This window comes from Pan paniscus, chromosome 11 (assembly GCF_029289425.2).
Source record: "Pan paniscus chromosome 11, NHGRI_mPanPan1-v2.0_pri, whole genome shotgun sequence".
Classification (NCBI taxonomy): domain Eukaryota; kingdom Metazoa; phylum Chordata; class Mammalia; order Primates; family Hominidae; genus Pan; species Pan paniscus.
This window is the reverse complement of record NC_073260.2, coordinates 57,114,447-57,139,466: the sequence shown is the minus strand read 5'-3', so window position 1 is coordinate 57,139,466 and position 25,020 is coordinate 57,114,447. Positions and strand designations below refer to the sequence as shown.

At 48.4% G+C, this 25,020-nt stretch overlaps 2 protein-coding genes across 2 annotated transcripts in view; one reads left to right on the top strand and one right to left on the bottom strand.

Moving 5' to 3' along the window:
- Nucleotides 1–7,523: 7,523 nt before the first annotated feature.
- On the bottom strand, nt 7,524–24,995 carry LOC100984912 (aquaporin 7B). The gene is given in 9 exon segments (XM_034951658.4): nt 7,524–7,856; nt 8,215–8,264; nt 8,266–8,433; nt 8,644–8,762; nt 8,971–9,108; nt 9,537–9,660; nt 17,247–17,376; nt 23,568–23,618; nt 24,714–24,995. Coding segments are annotated over 8 exon segments (1,041 nt in total). The 5' UTR covers nt 23,594–23,618; nt 24,714–24,995; the 3' UTR covers nt 7,524–7,570.
- Nucleotides 20,252–25,020, top strand: part of LOC117978678 (monofunctional C1-tetrahydrofolate synthase, mitochondrial-like) — a 120,194-nt gene continuing 115,425 nt past the window's right edge. The window contains exon 1 of the transcript XR_008954458.2: nt 20,252–24,489. The gene's annotated coding sequence lies outside the window, so the exon portion shown is untranslated. The remainder of the gene's footprint in view (nt 24,490–25,020) is intronic.

Sequence of the window (25,020 nt, the reverse complement as noted above, 5' to 3'; positions counted from 1 at the left end):
TCAAATTATAGAAAGTTTATTTGATAATAAATCAACTGGTAAAAAGTACCCCTTAAAAGTATAATAAGTATACAATATTAAAAGAAAGCATGGGACTTTGCACAATTGTGAAATCTATTGAGAATTTTGTAAGTTTTTAAATTTTGATCTGTGCTGTCATTTATTAATTCAGTCAAAATTTGCTTCAAAAACACATAGTTGTCAGAATATGTAAGTGCCTTAGAAGAGCACAATCTATAAGTAAAATAATTCTGAATATTCATCTGAAATAGTTTGAAAAGGTTTTGAAAATCTACTGTTTCTCTTATTTCCTGTAATCAACATATTTCTCAATAGGAAAATTCACCATTTGCCATCAAAATGTATTGTCTGAAACTTCCACTGGAACCTTCATATGGCAAAATATTTAGGCATTCTGAGGAGATGCAAAGTTTGGTAAGCAGAATAAATGTGTTTTAATATTTAATAATTATAAATGATATTTGGAAAATTATAAAGATGTTCTTAGTTCAATTAATAGAGTAAGATTTATATATCTATTAAGAGTGCTGGGCCAGACAGGGTGGCTCATGCCTGTAACCCCAGCACTTTGGAAGCCTGAGGTGGGAGGATCACCTGAGGTCAGGAGTTTGAGACCAGCCTGGCCAACATGGTTAAACCCCATCTCTACTAAAAATACAAAAATTAGCAGGGCATGGTGGTGCTTGCCTGTAAACCCAGCTACTGAGGAGGCTAAGGCAGGAGAATTGCTTAAACTTGGGACATTTCAATGAGCTGAGATCTAGCCACTGCATTCCAGCCTGGGCAATACAGCGAAACTCCGTCTCAAAACAAAACAACAACAAAAAAAAGTGCAGGCAACACATTATAATCAATATTAAAACTTTTTACGTTGAAAGATGGATAAGAATTAAAACTTTGATTTTTCAACTGAGATATTTAGTTGAGATATTTGAAATTACTGGAAAGCAAAAGGAAATTTTAATGTACTGCGGAGTAGCCTAGGGTAGTATGTGTATGTATTTCTACTAAATGCAAAAGAAAGTACCAGATAAAAATGCAATAGGCTTCTACTTCTAGTTCAGGATGGGAAAAGATGGGGAAGACCAAAAAAGATCTGCATAATGCACAAATCCATGTGATTTCTGAAGGGAGTGGACACGATCAGTCTTGATAAACTGATAACTAGTTAGTGGATCTGCAGGTTTCATCTGTGGTATTTTCTTTTAGATGATTTGTGTAGTGACTAAAAAACAGTCAATACATTTAAATAAACTGCACATTGTGCACATGTGCTCTAAAACTTAAAGTATAATAAAAAAATAAATAAATATAAACTTATTTTCTGGTTTAGTAATTGAGGTTGGCCAATGTCTATTATTAATTGTTAACTATTTCCTAATCAATAATCTGTCTTATATTAAACGGTACATACACATTACAAGAAATTTGAGTTACACTCACACATAACTGAATAACATATTTAATGCTTATATAGGCATGCATATAATGTTAAAATCTAGATATAAAAATAAGAAAATGAAACCATAATTTTTAAGTAATGGAACTTGTTCCAAAAAATCAAATGTGGTTGTGCATTGGTATGACAATTCTGAATCCTGCCCTCAGGCAGCATCTGAACACTGTTTTATTAGCTATCAATAAATTGTCTGCACTGCAGGCCGATGATGGTTTAAGGACAGCAGTGTTAATAATAATGTTCAAAGTGTCAGTCTGGAGGGGAGGCAATAATTGACTGTATGAGACTATTAAGCTATAAAAACAATGTTTTATTTTGAGCATCAAAATATGATAGACAGAGCTTCAAATGCTCTTGGTGAAGTCATTATTAACACACACAAAACTGATTTTCATTCAACATTTACTGTAGAGAAAATTATATTCCATCAGGCTTTAAAATTGAGAAGAAAACAGAAAGAGTAAGTCTTAAATGCCTTTCTTCCTCACCTTCCTCCTTCACCTAGTTTGCCTTCGGACCTACACAGTTACATTCCCACATACCTCCTGTGTGTATTTCTTTGCAGATCATTTACCTTACATTTCTACATTTCCCCTTAATTTTTTCCTCATCAATAGATGAGAAAAAAAATTTGTTAAATCATGGTAGATGAATATGGACCAGATAATCCCATGAACTACATTCAATCATTGGTTTTACCTTTCAAAAAATTCTGAATGAAATATGTAATAATTTAATATTCTAAAACTTTATTTTTTCAGGAATATTTACATATATTCACCCTTCTTTCTAAAACAGTGGCCAGAGCAGTTAGAAAACAAAAGCATGAGAAACAGTAACTCTTACAGTTGTATTATGCCTGTATGCCTCCCCAGTTCTGCAAAGATTATGAGGATTTTTTTTAGGTCTGTACATAGTTTTAAAATATCCTGAAACAATCCACATAAATAAACTCATCACCATAATAATCTGCAAGATAGACATTGTCATCCTCAAGTAATATCAAATAAATCTTATTTGCCTGCAAGATCTGAATCTGAAAATCCCAAAGCTCAAGTTTACCTAGATAATAGGTAGTAAGACTGGGGCCTCAATCTTGTTTATCTAATTCTGAAAAGTGTTTTGCTATAAAAGCACTATAGGAAATAAAACATTAGACTTTATACCTTTAGATAATAAGAATATTTATGTCATTGAACCTGAAAAGATACTGTTTAACTTTCATGTTCTACTTGTCATTTTTCTTTTCTGCTTTTATATGTAATTTAGGTAATAGATACCCAGGAATCAACTTAAATTCCCATCAGTGGTAGACTGGAAAAAGAAAGTACGGTACATATACACCATGAATTACTATGCAGCCATGAAAAAGAATGAGATCTGTCCTTTGCAGCAACATGGATGGAGCTTGGAGGCCATTATCCTTAGCAAAGTAACACAGGATCAGAAAACCCAATACTCCCTATTTTCACTTATCACTGGGAGCTAAATAATGAGAACACATTGACATAAACAGCAGCACAATAGACACTAGGGTGTGCTTGAGGGAGGAGGATGAGAGATGGGTGAGGTTCAGGGAAAAAAAATTTTTGGGTACTATGCTTACTACTCAGGTGACAAAATAATCTGTACATCAAACCCCTGAGTCACGAATTTACCTAAAGAACAAACCTCCACACATTCCCATGAACCTAAAAGTTAAAATATTTAAAATAATAATAATAATTTTAAAATGTGAAATGTTGTGATAATTACTAAAATGTCAAATAGAGACACAAGGTGAGCACGTTGTTGGAAAAATAGAATGAATAGACTTGCTTGATGCAAGATTGCCACAAACCTTCAATTTGTGAAAAATGTGTTATTTGTGAAGAGCTATAAAGTGAAGCACACGCAAAAAAAGTGAGTTTGATTAATGCAATTCATTGTTGCTGAAAGATACCTTGAAATATGAGCTATGATGAGGGGCACTAGAGGTACTTGGCTTTGAAAAGACATAGGTGCAGTGGCATGATGTTAGTTACATAGCCTTTGAAGCCATGTTGTGTGAAAGAGCAGTTGGATATTGACGTTGGCTACGAAAACCAATGGGTAGGCATTTAGATTTTGGTTCAGTAGAAAACCTGAACCATCTATCAATTAAGCTCTCAAAAACTAAATAGACTGCTGCCTCCTAAATAAAATATGTCTCCCACCATGGAAATGTCAAGCTAGGGTCACAATTCAAGTAATGTAAATATGGATCTAATGACTTCCAAGATGCTTTTCCAACTTAAAGTGTTAGACAAGTACCTTTTAAAACAGTATACCATTTGAATTACCTGTAACCATTTTAATATTTCTGAGAGGGTTTTTTCTGTGTGTGCTCCCTCTGTCATCACATGGAGAGTTATTTTGCCTTTTAGGGTAAAATATAAAAACAAATGCACGTCACAATATGATGTGGCAAACGTTACCCAGAAGCCTTAGTGATGTTGTTGCGATGGTATTAGCATGCACAGAGTATGCAACTCGCAGCTCTGCTGTGTGCACTTGTTCTTTTGCTTTCTCTCATGTGTTCTGCTCCATATATTTTAAGAGAGTTTAATGTGGGTGTTCCAATTCAATCCCATTAGAGTACTATGTATATTATTGTTACTAAACCTTGCCTTCATAATCATTCCTATGTATGTGGTCATTTATATCTTTAGGAGGATGAATGGGAAGTCACAGATCTAGAACAATAATCAACTTGAACTCATGCTGCTAGCACAGGTATGGATTTTTAATATAATCTCAGGCAGGGAAGTGCTTGCAGGCATGTTTTCTCAGTCAGGAGCTGAGAGCATATGCACGATGGCAGACACAAGGTAACTAGCCTTTGGCTGGTTGAAAGATGAAGTCATTATAAAGCTGGATTTTAAACCAAATGTAGTGCTGGCTGCTGTCTGGACTTACCTAAAACATACACTATATTTTAAAAAGAAGGCTGAGAGTCACAGAAGTAAAACAAATAAATTCCAAAGTTGGTGTTTTATATTATCATTTATCTGCAATAAGTGATAATTGATATTCCAAAAATATACTTTGCTTTGAATTCAAATTGTTTATTTTGAACAATTAGTGAGTTCATCTCTGCACATGCCTAAAGAAGATAAATCAATAAATAAAAGAATAAAAATTAAAACTCTATATAATAAACACTTGATTTCTTAGTCCTGATTTCTCTTTTATTATGAAGACCAGAAGCAGAATGTTATTCTATTTTACCTAAAAATATATATATGATCTTTAGAAACTCCTTGTCAGCAATCATCTATCTGTGTGTGTGTGTGTGTGTGTATATATATATATATGTATATCTCATACAAACAATATGTATCACATTTATATGTTATCAAGCACAATCATATAATAAACCCACAAATGTCCAACTCCAAAACTAGAAAATTATTAATAGCTTGTACTACTCCTGTGTTCTTCCCCATCTGCCTGTAGGAATTATTTCTTTTCCTAAAATAGTTTTCTTACATACATATATATATCAAAGAATATGTTTTTGCTTATTTTTCAGCTACAAGACTGTGTCACACTGTATATAGTCTACCGTATTACTTTTTTTTTTTTTTTTTGAGACGCAGTATCACTCTGTCACCCAGGCTGGAGTGCAGTGGCACAATCTCCATTCACTGCAACCTCCGCCTCCCGGGTTCAAGGGATTCTCTCCTGCCTCAGCCTTTTGAGCAGCTGGGATTACAGGTGCCCAACTACACCAGGCTTTTTTTTTTTTTGAGACTGAGTCTCGCTCTGTCGCCAGGCTGGAATGCAGTGATGTGATCTTGGCTCACTGCAACCTCCGCCTCCCAGGTTTAAGCAGTTCTCCCACCTCAACCTCCCAAGTAGCTGGGACTACAGGTGTGTGCCATAACACCCAGCTAATTTTTGTATTTTTAGTAGAGACAGGGTTTCACCATGTTGGCCAGGATGGTCTTGATCTCTTGACCTCGTGATCCACCCACCTTGGCCTCCCAAAGTGCTGGGATTACAGGTGTGAACCACCACGCCCAGCTACTGTATTACTTTTTATGCCTCCAGAATTTTTCTGTGTTGTTGCAGGTGTCTGTTGTGCCTTAATTTTTGCTATTGTAGAGGATTCTATTATGTGCAATTGCGCAGCAGTGTATGTATCTGTTCCCCTGTGGATGGACATTTGGGTTGTGTCCAGTGTCTCTTGACCACCTACGTTGTGCCATGCCCCCGACCCTCCTGCCATTACTCCACAATCTAGCTACATCCACAAAGCCATGACTTCACAAAACCCTGTCTTCCACTTCTGAGCTCCAGACCATATAAAAGGCATAATTGTGTTTATTGAGCACTTACTCTGAGCTAGAAATGATTCTCAACATTTTACATGTGGTAGCGCATTTAATATTCACAGCAACACAAATGGGAAGTAATATTCTTATCACCGTTTTACAAATGAGAAGACCAAGGCCCAGAAGAGTTGAATATCTTGCTCAAGATCACACACCTTTTGCCACCCCCCCATTCCAAGTCCCATAGGCAACTCAGACTCAGCACATCCATGATGTAACTTATCATCTTCCTCTCCAAACCATTTCCTCACTTGTGCCTTACTCTCAGTGGGGACATCTCCAATCCCCAGGCCCAAGCTGGAAACCGGAAGCCATTTCTGACTCCTCCCTCACCCACTCCATCCAAATGGAGCCCAAGTCCTGTACATTGTACTTCTCGGGTATTGATCAATCCCGGCCCTTGTCTCCACGCCCACGGTGCTGACCCATTGTTAGGTGCCCGGCTGCAGCTCCTGGGTCATCACTTCCCAGCACTCTCTTTGCAGGCCCATCTCCACCATTTCCAGCATCCTACACACTGCGGCTCAGTGTGCTTTCTAAACCTCACCTCACCATGTCCCCACCTCCAGAATGAAGCCCAGCCTCCTCTGCCCATCCCCTCAAACTGTAAAGTGCAGATCCCAGCCCCAAAAAGGACACCTTCTTCCTTATAATTACCTGTCACCCATTAAACTGCAACCCTCAAAGGCAGAGCCCAGTGCATCCACTGCACATCCCCAGTGTCCAGGCAGGGCCTGCACACAGTAGGTGCACAATAATTGTTGAAAGGCAAAATACATGAGCAATAACAGGAACCATGGGTGATACTACCTTCTGAGCCCCAGGCAACAGAGTGATTCCTGCCTGGCCCCAGGGTCAGTAGATCCTGGCCCCTCACCCCACCCAACCTCTGCAGCTGCTTCCCTGGAGCCCTTGGAGCCCTAAGAGGCCTCTTCCTGTGTCTTCATGTGTTCGAAGGATTTCCCTCTTTGCATCCTCCTTTCCTATTCTTTCATGTGGGAGCACTCTGGCACCAGGAAGAAGAAAGAGGAGCCCAACCCCTTACCAGCCTTCAATCTATAACAAGCATTCTCAAGGGAATTAAAACTGATTCTTAATAGGGGAGGTGAAAAAAAACTTACTCTTTTTTATGTACAAAGCACAGAACATATACAGAACATAAACAGATGTATAGTATATCTGTGGTATTAAAATTTCATGTGATTAAGAAAAAAAAATCTGGAAGAATACTAGGGAAGGCACTAATGAAAAAAAGGCTAAAAAATTCTGATCTACCTTCTTGGGCCATGCCTTGTCTGGTCCAAGAACCGGCCAGAACTCGGGGAAGGGAACAACCAGGGGAGAGTCTAGAGTCCAATCTCAGGATCCCCTCAAAGTATTTCCAAAGCCAGACCCCCACCAGTCAGCTACAGTCCTTTCACCAAAACCTCCCTTCCTTCCCCCTTGCCTGAAAATCCCTCATTCTGTTTCTGTCATTCTTTCATCTTACCTTGTTCCTACTGAGGGCGCAGATCAGCTCTTCCCCATTCTCCCCCTGGGGCACCCCAGTTCCCAGGGCATGAAAGACTTGAGGTGCCTCACCTCTACACCTTGGGCTAAGACATAGCCCTAGAGCTCCTAGAAGAACCCAGGAGGGAAGCCCAACCACAGGAGGCCCCCAGGAAGTGGAGGTACTGCTGTGGGACAAGCTTCTCTTTATTGGGGAAGGGATGGGATCACAAATAATCTCTGCTTAGAAGTGCTCTAGGGCCATGGATTCATGTAAGGGTGGGGCAGGGTGGACTGAAGATCTGTTGGCAGGGCTCACGGAGATGAGGGTAAGGGGAGAGATCATGGGTTCATGAGATCCCATCTTGGGCAATACGGTTATCCCGTGGTCTTCATATGCCACAGAGTCCTCCAATTTCAGGGGCTCCCGTGGGATGGTGGAGCCAATGAAGACCAGGTAGATGATGCCACCTAGAGAGGCACCCAGAAGTGGTGCCACCACTGGCACCCACCACAAGTTCTCCCCATCGCTGCAGGCAAGAGGCAGAGGCCGGCTGAGGGGGCTGATGCCCAGGACAGCACCCTCATCCACCTCGGGCCAAGACTGGTTGAGCAGAGGAGTCATCCTCAGGCTAACCCAGGAAACACCCCCAACCTGGGGCCCTGGTCAGCCTCAGCCCGATTCAGGGACAGGGTTGACACTCAGTGCAGGTGCAGGATCTGTATCTGTACTGGCCTGGGGAAATGTTGGGACTCACTCCTGCTCCCCAGGCCACCTGGGGGCTCTGCAGGACCCTCCTGTGCTGCCCCTCACCTCACCCCCCACACCTCAACACACAGGGGCCCCACAGAAAATCTCAAAGGAATGGGCCTGGGCAGAGGCAGTACCTGAAGACCTGTTTGCCCCAACCAGCAATGAAGGTGAAGATGCGGGGGGGGCAGGTCCCAGGACGGATTGATGGCATATCCTGTGTTCATGCCATGGGACACCCTGATGATGACCACGAGGATGCCTATCACCAGCGTGTGTGTTCCTGGCAGTGCTGGGTTGTTCTCCTGGTCCGTGATGGCAAAGAGACACAGCTGGAGCATCCCGGTCAGCCACTCCTGAGGAGCAGATGCTGTGGCAGCTCACCTGGGCCCCTCCCCAAGCCACAGGACCTCGGCAGTGCCCCAGACCCAAGCCCACCAGCAGAGACACATCTTGGTACAGTCTCCATCCAGAGTTCTTGTCCTGTCTATCCGGAGGGACTCCCTGCTGGCTCCATCCTGAGGGGTGGAGGGCAGGGGGAGGGGTACTCATCCTGGACCACTGACCTCATTCAGGAAGCCCTGCCACAATGTCATGTGATCAGGAAGGTAGGTGGCAAAAATGCCAGCTGTAGCAATGGGACCGGTCACCATCAGCTCTCCACCCGAAAAGTGGAGAATGGCCGCTGTGGAGACACAGACTATCATGCGAACCTGCCCCCAACTAAGCCCCACCGGGGTCCCGGAAATGAGGTTATAGGTTAGAGGGTGGGAGACCTCCAAGGCTTTTTTCTCCCAGCTATTTTTTACAAATCAGGACACTGAGGTCCAATCTGCCCATATTTCATAGGAGGCGGCTGAGGCCAGAGGCAGACACCCGGTCAGGACGCTCACTGTAGAAGAGACTGTAGATGGTGGCAGCCGCCAGGAAGGAGCCCAGGAACTGCCCCAGCACATAGACTGGAAACTTCCTCCAGGGCACACGGCCCAGTGCACAGTTAGTGAAGCTCACAGCTGCATTCATGTGGGCTCCTGCGGGCAGCAGGCAAGTGTGTCAGGAAGTGAGAGCAGAACAAACAACAGTGACAAACGGTATGAGAACAATGATGGCTAGTGTGTATGACAGCATGCTCCGTGACAGAGTTCTCTCCTTGAGCCCTCACAACCACCCCGTGAGGCAGGGGCCACCATCTTCGTTTCACTCTTAAGGAAACTGAGGAACACAGAAGGCGATGGCTTGCCTAAGATGACCCAGCCAGTGAAAATGGTAGGTCGAGGGGGCCAGGAAGAATCTGGGGCAGACACGTCATAGGCACGGGGTTCAGAGGAGACTTCCTCCCGCCCGGTGGCCAGGCTGAGGCACTGGCTGTGCTGGCAAAGGAGCTGGCTGAGGCGGGCAGGAAAGAGCCTGTTGGAGACACCTGGTCTTGCCCGGTCCGGCAGGGCCTGGGCTCACTCACCAGAGATGCAACCTGCCACGTGCACTCCCATGGTGACTCCGAAGCCGAAACCCAAGTTGACACCAAGGTAGCTCCCAAATGTTTTATTTAGAAGCATATGGGCCACGGAACCAAGGCCGAATACCTACAAGGGAGGGCCTCTAAGGGGGCTGCCTGCCCAGAAGCCCCAACCTCAGAGGAGGGCTCAGAGCTCAGTTCTAGCTCCTCACCCCCATGCCCTGGGCCTCCCTGGCGTTGCCTCAAAGACCCTCTGCCATGCCCTCTTCCTCCAGAGCCTTCCCTCCTCACTGCCTCCTCTCCTTGCCCCTGCTGAGGCCTCTCAGACCTGAGCCACTGAGAGCCGGGTGGAGCGGCAGAGTTAGAAGCTCTTACTACAAACATCCAAGCACCTCAGCCCCAGGCCCACCTGAAGTTTTGGGGTGAGGCAGGGCTGCGAGGGGGGGATGGCTGGCATGCATTGCACCCCCTCAGAGTCCCTCACACTTCAGGCTGACCTGAAGGAAGTTTCTTCAAGGGACCTCCAAATCCATCCATGCCTGACTCTGCCAGGAACCCCTCCCTACACACACACACACTCCACCGCAATTCCCACAATGCTGGAACAGTGGGGCCCTAACTGTCTCGCCCTCAGCTTCATTTCCACTGACCTCAGGCGGCATTCCCAAGCTGCTGCTTCTTGCCCATCCCTCACGGCTCCTCAGATAATGCTGCCTTCACAGGGGAAGGGGCCTACCTTCAGGCCCATTACCCTCAGTCTAGAGCCACTGTTCCCTTCATCCCTGGCTCCTGTGCTATCCTCTCCCTCTGCAGAGGCCTCCGTCTCCCCCATACCTTCCATCCTCCCATTGATTGGCTCCCACACACTGGAGTCTCATCCTTCCCAGCAAACTGTCCCACCCCTGCCCAGTGTCCTTCTCCAGCTGTGGGTTCCTGGTTGCCCCCTCCCTGTTTCAGTCAGGCTGCAGGAGAGAACACACTGGCCAGCTGCTTCACCCCTTCCCTCGCACCCCCTCCTCAATCTGGCTTCCACTTCCACATGTCACAGACACCAAAGCTCTCTCCAAGGGCTCCAGCAACCTCCTGATTTTCCAAAGGTCTTTTCAGGCATGGTTTTACCACGTAGACAGTCTCAGCTATGCCTGATGTGCTGAAATTCCCGTCATCTCCGTGGGGGAGCCAGATGCCTATTTGCAAATCCCCACTGCAACTCTCCTGGTGTTCCGTGGGCGTCTCAGGCTCTGTTGAAGGTTTGCCATCTCACAGCACACCTGCTCCTCACTCTATGTTCCCCATCCCTGTTGGCCGAGCCAGAAACTCAGATGTTGCAAATGATAGTTAAGCACTATTATTCTCCCCCACTTGACAGATGGGTAATCTGAAGCTTAGAGAACTTGAATGGCTTGTCCAAGGTCACACAGCCTGTACATGGTGAGCCAGGATTAAATCCAGGCAGTTACCTGTGCCAGATGGCCTCAAACCAAACAACTGCGCTGCTCCATGCATGCCTTGCTTTCTTGTGCCTCTGTTTTATTTGTTTATTTGTTTGATGCTTGAGATAGGGTTTTGCTCTATCACCCAGGCTGGAGTGCAGTGCCATGATCAGGGCTCATTGCAGCCTCCATCTCCTGGGCTCAAGTGATCCTCCCACCTCAGCCTCTCAAGTAGTTGGGACTATGGGCATGTGCCTCGGCATGCAGCCAATTTTTTTTTTTTTTTTGAGACAGTCTTGCTCTGTCGCCCAAGCCGGAGTGCAATGGCGCAATCTCAGCTCACTGCAACCTCCAACTCCCGGGTTCAAGTGATTCTCCTGCCTTAGCCTCCTGAGTAGTTGAGATTATAGGTGCATGCCACCATGCCCAACTATTTTTTTGTATTTTTAGTAGAGACAGGGTTTCATGATGTTGGCCAGACTGGTCTCAAACACCTGACCTCAGATGATCAGCCTGCCTTGGCCTCCCAAAGTGCTGGGATTACAGGCATGAGCCATTGAGCCCTATCCCAGCTAAGTTTTTCAATTTATTTTGTGTAGAGATGAGGTTTCACTATGTTGCCCGGGCTGGTCTCGAGCTCCTGGCCTTAAGCAATCCTCTCACCTCAGCCTCCCAGAGTGCTGGGATTACAGGTGTGAGCCACCATGCCTGGCCAGAATATCCTAATAATTTTACATTGATTGCATCTTGAAATAGGATTTTGGCTATATGGGTTAATTATTAAAATTAATTTCACCTGTTGCTTTTTACCTTTTTAATGTGGATACCAGAAAAATTTAAATTATACAGATGGCTTGTATTGTATTTCCCCTGGAGAACTCTGTTCTAGAGTTGATAAAGGAGAAAACCTGAAGAATTGTAGACATAAGGGCCGAAGTCAAAGCGGACAGAGGAGAAAGCCCCAGGAGAGGGTACAGGGTAAGAAGGCAGACCAGGCTGGGTGTGGTGGCTCATGCCTGTCATCCCAGCACTTTGGGAGGCCGAGGTGGATGGATCACTTTAGGTCAGGAGTTCAAGACCAGCATGACAAAACCCCGTCTCTACTAATAATACAAAAATTAGCCAGGCGTGGTGGTGCTTGCCTGTAATCCCAGCTACTCAGGAGGCTGAGACAGGAGAATTGCTTGAACCCAGGAGGTGGAGCTTGCAGTGATCCAAGATCACACCACTGCACTCCAGCCTGGGCGACAGAGCAAGACTCCATCTCAAAAAAAGAAAAAAAAAGAGTTGAAAGCCACCAGTGTAGACTCCTCTTCGAGAACTCGCCTGAGGAGCGGGGAAGAGAGAACATGATCCCATGAAGGGGCTGACAGGGTGAAGGGAGGGATGTTTCACTTTGTGTTGTTTTCAGTGGAGAAACTTCAGTATGTTTATAGGCTGAGAGAGGGATGGGCTGAAGATTAAGGACAGAGAAAAAGGACAGAGTAAAGTACCTGAATAGGCTGGACAGCTGGATTGGTGCAGAAGTGGAGGTGTCCTCCAGGAAGGAGAGGACCCCGCCCCAGCCAAGGGGTGATATGTGGATACATGGGTGGCTAATGGGTCTGGTGGTAAGAGGGACAAGAGGGTGAGCTGAACATAGGAAGTGTTGATTATTTTACCTATCAAGCAGCAGATCAAGCCATTTGCTGATTTAAAAAAAAAAGTCAGAGTACAGAGCAGCTTTGGGGAAGTCTGAGAAAATGTGAAATAGCCCAGATATTGTGGGGGAGAGGCAGCTGAGCAGGGCCCACTGGGTCCCTCAGAAGCCCCAGGACAGAAGCAGGGGAGCCCAGAGCTGGGCTGGCTTCAGATCCAGGATAAGATACAGCAGGAGAGGACAGGAACAGATGGGGGTGCAGGGGGGAGTGAGGTCAGGACAGGTTGACAGGCTGGCAGGGTCAAGAGGTAGAGGGACTGGAAGAGGCATGGAGGGTCTGAAAACAGAGGGGCCCCCATGGCCTTTCCCACATTCCAATACCATGTGCTAAGAATACTGGATGAGCATAGGCCGGGCGTGGTGGCTCACGCCTGTAATCCCAGCACTTTGGGAGACAGAGGCAGGCCGATCATGAGGTCAGGAGTTCGAGACCTGCTTAGCCAACATGGTGAAACCCCGTCTCTACTAAAGATACAAAAAATTAGCCAGTTGTGGTGGCACATGCCTGTAATCCCAGCTACTCGGGAGGCTGAGGCAGGAGAATCACTTGAACCGGGGAGGCAGAGCAGTGAGCTGAGATCACACCACTGCACTCCAGCCTGGGCAACAGGGTGAGACTCTGTCTCAAAAAAATAAAATAAATAAAATAAAATACTGGGTGAGTGAATGAACCCCACATGATTCCCTGTGTCAGGGTTGCCAACTGGCAACTCATGCACCTAATTCATCCAGCGCACAGATTTTGTTTAGATAACTTGGTTTTGAAGAACAGAAGTTTCCATCTCTCTTGAAAAATGAGCAACTCAGGCAACACTGGCCTGCATTCCACCCTCCATGGCAACAGTCAGCTGGAGTGGCAGCAGCTATACAGCCTTGCACAGATTGGCACTCTGCAGCCAGCCAAAGTCCCCACCGCCCTGAGTTGCCGCTCTCTTGGCCCCCATAGCATGTGATCTACAACCCTTGCCCCGTGTCTCACGTGTATGGCTGGTTTTCCAGGGCCCGGATGGCTCCAGCCCCTCCTCTCCCTGATCAGTGAATGTGGCCCAGCCCATCCAACTCTCCCCCACAGCCAGGAGGCCAGCTCCAAGGGCAACACACCTGGAAGCTGCAACACGGATCAGTCCACTTCCCTTGTCCTGGCTGCAATAAATGGGGCCAAGGTCACACTAGCTTTTTGGCAAAACCTTCACCCTGGTGACTCACTGATATTCCTATATATATATATTTACCAAAAAAAAAAAAAAAAGCCCTCACTTCTTGGCACAGCCTGGCAACTAAAAATAACAACACCACAATATCTGATATAGGCTTACGCCTCACAAAGTTCTTTTACAAGTGCTACTGTCTTCAATCCTCACAACAAATCTGCACAGCAAGAATTTTTCTCCCACTCTGTAAATGGGGAAACTGAGGCTGAGAGAGGCATCTTGAACTACCTGAAAGTGAGGACCTTACCCTGGCTGGGGGAGCATTAACAAGCCAGTCTTTAAAAGCTGGCAATATTTAAGCTAAGGTACAGAGCATAGAGGTTAAGGGTCAAGACTGTTATATTGGGCTGGGCACGGTGACTCATGCCTGTAATCCCAGCACTTTGGGAGGCCGAGGTGGGAGGATCACTTGAAGTCAGGAGTTCAAGACCAGCCTTGACAACATGGTGAAACCTTGTCTTTCCTAAAAATACAAAAATTGGCTGGGCATGGTGGCATGCACCTGTAATTCCAGCTACTCCAGAGGCTGAGACGCAAGAATCGCTTGAACCCGGGAGGTAGAGGTTGCAGTGAGCCGAGATTGCACCACTGCGACAAAGCAAGACTGTATCTCAAAAAAAAAAAAACAAAAAAGACTGTGATATTAGACTGCACTGGATTTAATCTTGACTTAAAGTGTGACCTTGGGCAAAAGGCTTAGTCTCAAGGAGCCTCAGTTTTCCCATCTGTGAAACTGGGATAATAATAGTACCTACTTCACAGGGCTATTGCGAGGATTTGTGAAGATGCTGCACGTAAGGGGCTTAGCATCACAGAGCCCAGGATGCATTAGGTGCTCAATGAAAATCTCAACAAAAGGAAGAGGAACACAGATGTGGGCAGGTATCAAGCATGTGGGCGGTGCCTATTTCCCTAACAGCTCTCAGAGGATGCACCCTCCTGCCTCCGAGGTTCCAAGGGTTAACAGCCCTCATGGGGCTGGAATGTCTTGTGGTAAGTGAATTGCTTTGCCCTGGATTAAGGAGGGACAGGATCCAACTGCTGTCCTCACAGCTCAGGAGCCAAAGCAGGTGGGGAGGTAAGAAAGGAGTAGGGGAGGGCCAGAGACAGAAAGGAGACAGCAGCTAGAGCACCCGTCCTAATAACAAGGGACCAATACATGGGTACCACACTGGGTGCTGAGACTTGGCCTTCTTCACACAAGTCCTCCTGTTAACAAATAAGGAAGCTAAAGTTGTGGGCCGGGCGAGGTGACTCACGCCAGCAATCCCAGCACTTTGGGAGGCCGAGGCAGGAAGGTCACCTGAATTCGGGAGTTCGAGACCAGTCTGGCCAACATGGTGAAACCCCATCTCTACTAAAAATAGAAAAATTAGCTGAGCACAGTGGCACGTGCCTGTAGTCCCAGCTACTCAAGAGGCTGAGGCAAGAGAGTCACTTGAGTATGGGAGGTGGGGGCTGCAGTGAGCTGAGATCGTACCACTGCACTCCATCCTAGGAGACAGAGTGAGACCCTGTCTCAAAAACAAGAAAGCTAAATTTGTGAACAGTTAAGATACTTGTGGATAGTCGCACAGCTAGAAGATAACAGAGCTAGGATTCAAACACAGCTCCAAAGCCCACGAAGGCCTAATTCTACAGGATATAAGTGAGAAGTCAGGCTTTAAGCCAGGGAGAGACCTGCCCAAGGCAACTGGTCACTTAGTGGCAGGGTCAGGCTAAGAACCCTGGTGTTCCAATTTCCTCTCTCCCTTGAGCTCCATGGGCCCCACCACACACACAAACAGCCTCTCTCACCCCACCTTCCTCTAGCATGCACCTGGCTGCCTTTGCCTCCCTTCCCAGAGGCTGCCCCTTCTTTTTCTAGACCCTGGACCCTGCATAAGATGCAATAAACATGGCTACAGTCATGTTAAGGGCAGAGGCTCACTGGGGTAAGTGGCAGGGCTGAAGCAGGTGGAGAGGGAGCAACCTCACATCCCGCCTGCAGTCTGGATTCTGTCCCAATCACACACTAAAGAAGAGCCCTTGTCAAGGTTACCAGCAACCTCCACGTTGGCAAACCCTAAGGCCCCTTGCCAGTGCTCACCTCGCGTGGCCCATCTGCCGCTGCCCGTGCCGCTGACGGCTTCTTCCTGGTGGAACCACTGCCCCCCTCTGTCACGCAGTCGGCTCTGGTTCTCCTCCCACCTCTCTGACCATTCCTTCTCAGGCTCCTTTGCGTGCCCCTCTTCATTCCTCAGGGCTCTGTCCTCAAACCATCCTTTTCTCTTTCTGTACACTCCTTCTAGACAGTGTTGACAACCACCACCTGTGTTGTGATGAACTTCAACTTTTTCCTTCCAGACCAAGCCTCTCCTGAGCTCCAGCCCCTTGCCTGTGTTTAACTATCTCCTGGATTTCCCCACAGGCATCTTGCCTCTCACCCTGTGCTGGGCCCCGTGCTCCAGAACAGCTCATCGGCGCTTTGCCTACATGTTCTGCTGGCAGAGTCTCCCCGATTCCATCTTCCACAGCCCTCTCAAACATGTGCTTTCTTCTCCAACCCCAGATCAGTCATCACCCTCTCTCTGTCCCAGATCAAAAACAGCCTCTTAACTGGTTCCTTCTTGCCAGCCTTGCCTGTCCTGCTTATGCTCCACACTGCACCCAAAATTACCTTTAAAATCCAAATCTGATCATGTCACTCCCCTGCTTGCCAGCCTTCAACATCGCCCATTGCCCTCTGGATTCATTATCAGAGCCTGATCATCAAGTTTCTCTTCAATCTCTCTCTCTTTTTTTTTTCTTTTTCTTTTTTTTTTTTGAGACAGAGTTTTGCTCCTGTCACCCAGGCTGGAGTGCAATGGTGTGATCTCAGCTCACTGCAACCTCCACCTCCTGGGCTCAAGTGATTCTCCTGCCTCAGCCTCCTGAATAACTGAGATTACAGGTGTCCGCCACCATGCCCAGCTAATTTTTGTATTTTTAGTAGAGACGGGGTTTCACCATGTTGGCCAGGCTGGTTTCGAACTCCTGACCTCAGGTAATCCACTTGCCTAAGCCTCCCAAAGTGCTGGAATTACAGGCATGAGCCACTGCACCTGGGCCTCTTCAATCTCTTTACTCTGGGTTTCCCTTCTCCCCATTTCCAGCCTTGCCCAGGATAGCCCAGTGCATGGTTTCATTTGACCCCCACATATTATAAGCCCTTTCTGTCCAAAAAGACTTGATGAGAAAGCCCCCCCCTCCTTACTTTCCTCGCTGCTTCCCCAGGCTCCCAGCTCAGAGGCAAGGAATGGACAATGTGACCCATGGGGTCAGAATGGGGAGGGGGTCATGGAAGGCCCTGGGCAGAGCCCCACCCACTTCGTGCTGCCCACCCACTCACCATCATGACATATGTGCTCATGAACTCGGCCAGGAACTCTCGCGCTATCTTCCTCTCATCTTCCTCGCACCATATTTCCTGGATCTTTGCTATCATGGACCAGGAGACCATTTTGGAGCCACGGGTGGACCTGATACAGTGGCCCGAGCCCATGGACAGAAAGGAGACTCAAGTCTGCCTGCTGCCCATTGGCTCTTCAACTCACAGCTGAGTTAATAGGTAACCCAGCAGACTTGCCACACACACCTCCTCTTGCCCGGGGCAGCTGGGACAGCTGGAATTGGAGACACTTGAGAGCCATGGGGACATGGAGAGGAACTGGGGTAGATGGCCAAACCATGCCCCTTGTAGTTGGGACTGGACCAGTAAAAATGGCACACCAATGAGGCCACTTTGCAGACGGGCAGGTGGGGAGCTGAAAGTGCAATCCACGGTGACAACAAGCCTCTGGGAAAAAGCAGGGTGGGAGAGAGCAGGATGGAAAGTAGAGCTCAGTAGTCTATGTCTGTCCATCTGTCTGTCTGCCTATCTGCTAGAGCCAGAACTTTGGGGTCACAGGCCAGGGCCTGGCAACAGTGAGGCAGTCTACAAACAGCATGAGGTGTGACAAAGTCTGCTGCCGAGCTCTGTAAACAGCACTGAGCGCTGAAACATGCGCCAGGTTCTGTCAAAAATGAAGGGGTCAGCAAAATGCACCAGGCTGTGCAACCAGGTCAGTGCAAACAGAGGTTTGTGAGAGAGTAAGTGAATGAATGAATGACCAAGAGAGAGGGAGGGAGAAAAGGAAGGACTGGATCTACTTCCTGGTGTATCTTCAGTGCCCAGCACCATGCCAGGCACATAGTAGATGTGCAATAAGTATTTGTTGAATGAGTGAAAACTGGGGAATCTGTCTTACTCCCAACTAGATCCTCAGAGCTTCCCAAAGGGCCTGGCACTTGATTTATATTTAGTTAAGTGCACGGTTAGATGGAAAGGTAGATGAAACAGGTGAGTAACAGGTCCCAAATCTGCGTATAGGGAGAGGTATAGGACTGGAGTTTGGGGAAGGTGGCGGGGTGGGACTGGAGGATAAAGAGGAAGAAGAGGGGCTGGGCCCTGTAGCTCACGCCTATAATCCCAGCACTTTGGGAGGCCAAGGTGGGCAGATCACCTGAGGTCAGGAGTTTGAGACCAGCCTGACCAACATAGAGAAACCCCATCTCTTCTAAAAAATACAAAATTAGCCAGGCATGGTGGCGCATGCCTGTAATCCCAGCTACTTCGGAGGCTGAGGCAGGAGAATCACTTGAACATGGGAGATGGAGGTTGTGGTGAGCCAAGATCTTTCCACTGCACTCCAGCCTGGGCAACAAGAGCGAGACTCCATCTCAAAAAAAAAAAAAAAAAAAAAGAGGAAGAAGAGGGATACAGATACCTCTAAGTGTGGCCTTAGTCACTCTGCTATCTCACTGTCTGCATGCCCAGAAGCTGACACCAGCCCCTCAACTCCTCTGGCCAGCCCATCCTTGCACATCACATACTGCCTTAGCTGCAGGCCTTTGCAGATGCCAGTCCTACACCGAGAATGGTCCCCTGCCTCCCCAGAGGCTCCTTTACCCGCCAGCCTTCTTTTCTTGACCTAAATTTCCCTTTCTCTGGGAGAGCCTCCTACCCTCTCCTCTAGGCCATTCACTTCTTCCACATGCCCCACGGTGCCCACTCTTTCAGCTGGGGCAATGCTCATCACACTGCATAGTAATTGCTCAGTTAGGCCAGGCACAGTGTCTCACGCCTGTAATCCCAGCACTTGCCGAGGCGAGCTGATCGCTTGAGCCCAGGAGTTCAAGGCCAGCCTGGGCAGTATGACAAAACCTCATCTCTCCAAAAAAAAAAAAAAAAAAAAAAAAAAAAACAAAAATTAGTCCAGTGTTGTGGTGTATGCCTGTGTTCCCAGCTAATGGGGAGGCTGATGTGAGAGGATTGCCTGAGCCCAGAAGGCAGAGGTTGCAGTGAGCTGAGATCACACCACTGCAGTCCAGCATGGGTGACAGAGCGACACCCTGTCTCAAGAAAAAAAAAAAAGCTTAATTAATTAACGGTTTTTCTGCCTAAGGTCTGGGATCATACCAGTTTGCTTCACTGCAGTGCCTGAACATAGTAGGCATAGTAGATTCAATAAATCTTTGGTTCCTTGGCTGGTTGTTGCCTGCTCTGTGCTGATGAGAAAGGAGCCAGGCTTCCAGGATTCCCTTGGTGTTCTTGGCTCCCTGCTCTGTCTACCTCTCCCCTGCCTCTATGGTACCTTCCCAGGACTGTCTTTGGGCTGCTGCTTGCATTGGTAGGGTCTCTTCTTCAGGGCTGAGGAGGCTGGTCATGGGATAATGAGACCCCTGTACGATGCTGCATGGGAGCTGGAGTTGGATGGGGGCCAGTGGAATATCCGCGCAACTCTGCATCCCCCTCCATCTACTCATCCCTGGTTTTGTTTCTCTGGGGTAAGGAATAGAGCAAGGACTGGGATGGGTGAGCTATGAACAGAGGGTCTCAGCTGAAAAGTGGAAGATGTTTTATTCCATGCCTGGACGTCTCTCATTCCCTCTGCTTACTTTTTGCTGCTGTGAGGTCAGGGGAATTTAGGAGCCCTGAGGAATGCTGCTGCTCTCCCTAGCAGGGTGAGGTGACCCTCCACTGGCTCCCATCCAACCCCACCTCCCATGCTGGAGGTAACCACAGAAGAGGAGAGAGAAGTGGACAGAGCAGAAAGACAAGAACACCAAGAGAATCCTGGAAGCCTGGCTCCTTCCTCATCACCACACAGCAGGCAAGACACAGTAAGCAACAGATAACCACCAACCAGCCAATGAACTCAAGATTTCTTGAATCTACTGTGCCTAGAATGTTCAGTCACTGCAGTAAAGGACACTGGGACAATCCAGCCCGTGGGAAGAAAAGCAATCAATTGAGCAATTACTATGCAGTGTGATGAGCATTGCCCCAGCTGAAAGAGTGGGCACTGTGGGGCATGTGGAGGAAGTGAATGGCCTAGAGGAGGGGGTAGGAGGCTCCCAGAGAAAGGGAAATTTAGGTCAAGAAAAGAAGGCTGGAGGGTAAAGGAGCCTCCAGGGAGGCAGGGATCACTCTGGGCATAGGACTGGCATGTGCAAAGGCCTGCAACTAAGGCTGTATCCAATGTGCAGGAATGGGCTGGCCACAGAGGAGTGGAGGTGGCATGAGATGGGCAGAGAGGGGCCAGGGCCAGGTGGCAGAAGGCCTCATGGCCCACATTAGGGAGTCTGAACTCTACCAGAGGGCCGTGGGCCAAGTGGAGGATTTCAGCAGGAGAGCTGCCTCCCCTGTGGAGGCCAGGATGGAGGAAGTGGAGTGGAGGCAGGGTGAGCATCAGCTTCTCCACAGATGGGTGGAGAAGTGGTGGCAGCCTGAGCCACAGAGATGGCAGTGCCAATGGCCACAAGAGCACAGTCAAGCTGACAGGCTTGGTGTTCGGTTAGAGAGGGAAGGGAGCGGGGCAGCTCAGCGATGCCCTCAGGTCCTGGCTAGGGCAGCAGAGTGACTAGCGTGGGGCACAGCAGAGAAGCTGTGGAAGAATGGACAAGGAGGCCCTTTCTGGACATGTTGAGTGTGAGGAGCCCGCTAGACACTTGGGTGGGATGGCCAGTGAGGAGGCAGCTGGTCATGTGGTCTCACTTACAGACACATTTGGAGGACAGCAAATCACAGATGGTCATCTGAGCCATAGGCATAGATGAGAGAGCTCAAGGAGAGGGTACAGACTAAGAAGAGGGGCCCAAGAAAGCCAGCCTACAAAGCAAGAAACTGACAGCCAACCAGATCCCCTAAGTAATCTGTTAACCAAGGAACTAAATAGCTAACAACTCACTAACGCCTGTTTCTTTTCTTTTTCTTTTTTTTTTTTTGAGACAGGGTCTCACTCTGTCGCCCAGGCTGAAGTGCAGTGGCACAGTCACAGCTCACTGAAGCCTAGACTTCCCAGGGTTCAAGTGATCCTCCCACCTCAGCCTCCCAAGTAGTTGGGACTACAGGAGCATGCCACCATGACCGGCTATTTTTTCCTATTTTTTGTAGAGATGGGGTTTTGCCATGTTACCCAAGCTGGTCCCAAACTCCTGGACTCAAGCAATCCTCCAGCCTCAGCCTCCCAAGGTGCAGGGATTTCAGGCATGAGCCACCATGCCCAGTGGCTTACTAACCCTTTGACTAACCTATCAAAAACCAACTAACTGATTCTCCTGTTAACCAGCTATTAACTCATTGAATTATCTAATCAACCAGTCAACCATAAACTATCCAACTAACCACGAGCCAACAAGTCAACCTGCTAACCAACATTTCTTCATTCAACAAACATTTGTTGGCCAGGCATGGTGACTCATGCCTGTAATCCCAACACTTCAGGAGGCCGAGGCAGGTGGATCACTTGAGGTCAGGAGTTCAAGACCAGCCTGGCCAACATGGCAGAACCCCATTTCCACTAAAAATAAAAAAAAAATTAGCTGGGCGTGGTGGCAGGCGCCTGTAATCCCAGCTGGGGTGGGGGCTGAGATGTGAGAATCGCTTGAGCCCAAGAAGCAGAAGTTGCAGTGAGCCGAGGTCATGCCACTGCACTCCAGCATGGGCAACAGAACAAGACTCCATCTCAAAAAAAGAAAAAAATTTTGTTGAGCACCTACTTATGAGTCAAGCACCAGGGATACAAAGTCAAAACCCACTCTCCACTCTTGGGTCACTCTGTTTAATAGAAGAGATGGGTAATGGCAACACCACCAGAGAGAAGCAGCCTGGGACTGGGGGAACTCAGGGGAGGCATGGGAGGTGAGGCCTGAAGGGAGTTTTGAAGAATGGGTGGGTGGTGGCCTGACATGGCCATGGGGGAGTAGGGTGGTGGTAGAAAGAATGGTGGAAGCTGTGCACATTCTAGATATTTTAGGAGATTGGTGACTGGATGTGAGGCATGGGGGAGAGGGAAGTATCAAGGACATGACCTTGACTTCTGGCTTGAGCAACTGAAGAGAAGGGGACCCCTGACTGAGCCAAGAGCACAGGAGGAGTGGACTTGTGGGGGGCGGAGGACGCTGTTTCCATCTAGGAGCTGAGTTGCCTGTGAGACACCAGTGGGTCTCTAGAAACAGGATCTAAAGCCCTGGAAAGAGACGTAGGCTAGAGGCAATGATGTCAACAGAGGGGCACTATTCATTCTCTCCGTCCAAGTGTACAAACAGGCAAATATCCCTGCTTGCGTGGAGCTGACAGCAATGAAATGTAATAAGTAAGTACATTTGTATAAGCGAAGGTACCAGCTCCTATGGAAAAAAACAGAGCAAGAAGAGGGGAATTGGGAGTGCAGGGGCTGGAGATGGGGTGTGATTTCAAATAGGGCAGTCAGAGTAATCCTTGTTGAGAAGGTGGCCTTGGAGCAAAGCCATGAAGGAGATGAGAGTGGGCTGTATGTTAACTGCAGAAAGCCTCTCAGATGGAGGGAATAGTCACCAGAGGACTCTCAGCATGTTTGAAGAAAGCAAAGAAAGTCAGTGTGAGGCCAGGTGCAGTGGCTCATACCTGTAATCCCAACCTTTTGGGAGGCCGAGGCGGGTGGATCACCTGAGGTCAGGAGTTCAAGAACAGCCTGGCGAACATGGCGAAACCCCATTTCTACTAAAAATACAAAAAAAAACCAACAACAACAACTAATTAGCTGGGCATGGTAGTGTGTGCCTGTAATCCTGTAATCCCAGCTACTCAGAAGGCTGAGGCAAGAGAATCGCTTGAACCCGGGAGATGGAGGTTGCAGTGACCCAAGATCGTGCCATTGCACTCCAGCCTGGGCAACAGAACTGGATTCCATCTCAAAAAAAAAAAAAAAGAAAAAAAAAAAAACAGAAAAGAAACTCAGTGTGGCTGGAGGAGGGAGAGCAGGGGGCTGGAGTGGGGAGGCCAGAAAGCTAACAAGGACTACATAGGCAGGGCCTTGGCCATTGCAAGGACTGGCTCTTTTTCACCCCAAAGACAGCTGAGCCTGAGAGGGTGAGAGGTGCTGAGTGCAGTTGAGTTGAAGGCCACCTGCATGCCTTGACCCTCATCCAAGTATTTCTGAGCCTTCCCTCACCCCAGGACCCAGCCCAGGCAACAGGTGGAAGATGCTTTTCTTCTGGGACCTCAGAGGCGAGTGGGTGGGTGGGGAGGAGGAGGTCGAGGGGGGACAGCTGCCCCAAGGGAGAGGCTGAGGATGGAGCAGGGAGGGCACTGAAGTGGGCTGGGTGGAGGACAGGGGGCTGGAGGGTGAGAAGAGGGTGGGGTACTTACTGCCTGTGCCCAGATGCTTGAACCATGTTTTGTCCTTCAGATTTGTAGATGCTGAGGAGCCAAAGAGAGGTCACTAGGGCTGGAGGACACAGAACTTGGCCCCACACTTCCATCAGACCTTGGTCCCCAGGGGAGAAGCCCTGGGGCAGCTCCTGCTAGTGCCACTCCCTTAACCCAGCCAAGCAACAGGGAGGGAAGAGCGGTACTCAGCCAATGAGGTGACGCCCTGGAGCCCCACCCCACCCATGCTGGCCCCAGGACCCCAACCCCAGGCCAGACCCTCCAGTGCTCCTGCTGACCTTCCCTGTCTGCAGCCCAGCTTTGGACTGTGGAGATGCCCACAGCCTCTACTCAGTGGCTCCAGCCTCATATTTGCGTGCTATACCTTTAACCTCAAGCCCTCTTGCTGCTAACTTAAGCTGTGACTGTCCAGGACCTGCACACACACATACATGCACGCATGCACACACACACACACACACAAACACAGAAGGTGAACACACAGGATGAGGCCCTGAAAACTCATTTCACCCATGTACCTCACCCAAAAATTCCCCTTTGTACTCCTATCTTTATCTCTAACTGACAGCATGAAGGTAGCCCGAAGTCCCCTCACCCTGTCTGTCCTCCTGATTCTCTAGCCCAGTTCCCTCTAGCTCCAGCACAGACTCTTATCTCCAGCCCTGACTGCTGAAACCCTCCAGCCCCAGCTCCAGCCCCTCAGGAGGGGACTGCATGGGAGGAATGACTCCAGCAAGCCGGCAGCTGACCCGTCTCCTGCCTGCACGCCTCCCGCTGTGGTCCACTGCTGGTGGTCTTCAGCTCTCTCCTCGTCCCACCACCATGGTCTGCTGACAGCCCAGCCCAGTGCATCCCTGCTATCTCTGCTCTACCGCTGGTCCTCCCAACAACCAACTTACAGGTAAGGAAACTGAGGCCCAGAGAGAAGGTGTATGTGCCTGTGTCACACAGCAACACAGGACTGCACCATAACAAGAAAGCCGGGACTTCCACTCCCAGCCGGGGCTCCTTCCCCAAACAATCCCTCAGTCACCTCCTTGCTGTATGGTACCCAGGGAATGGCCCTTCCAGATCTGGGCACTGAGGAGGCTGCCCCATCCCCACCCTGCCTGGAGCCCCACTCACTCTGCTGAAATGTCTTCTGATTCTCAGCCTCTGCCTTGGGGGCTTCTCAGTTAAAGCGCATCTTGATCTTGTTCCTCTGTGACTGTCTCTGGCTCAGCTTCCACCCCCAGCTGGGGCTCAGCTATCCCTGTGTCCCCAGTCCAGAGCCTGCCTCTCAGCCCTCCCAGGGTGGCCTTGAGCGCTGCTCCTGATCCTCCAGGGGAGAGGTCAGTAAGGCAGGGATTTGGCTGGTGCCACTTGAACCAAGTTCAGATGCACTGCCCAAAATAACATCCCTTATCTGGCCAGCAGTGCCGTGGAGACCGAG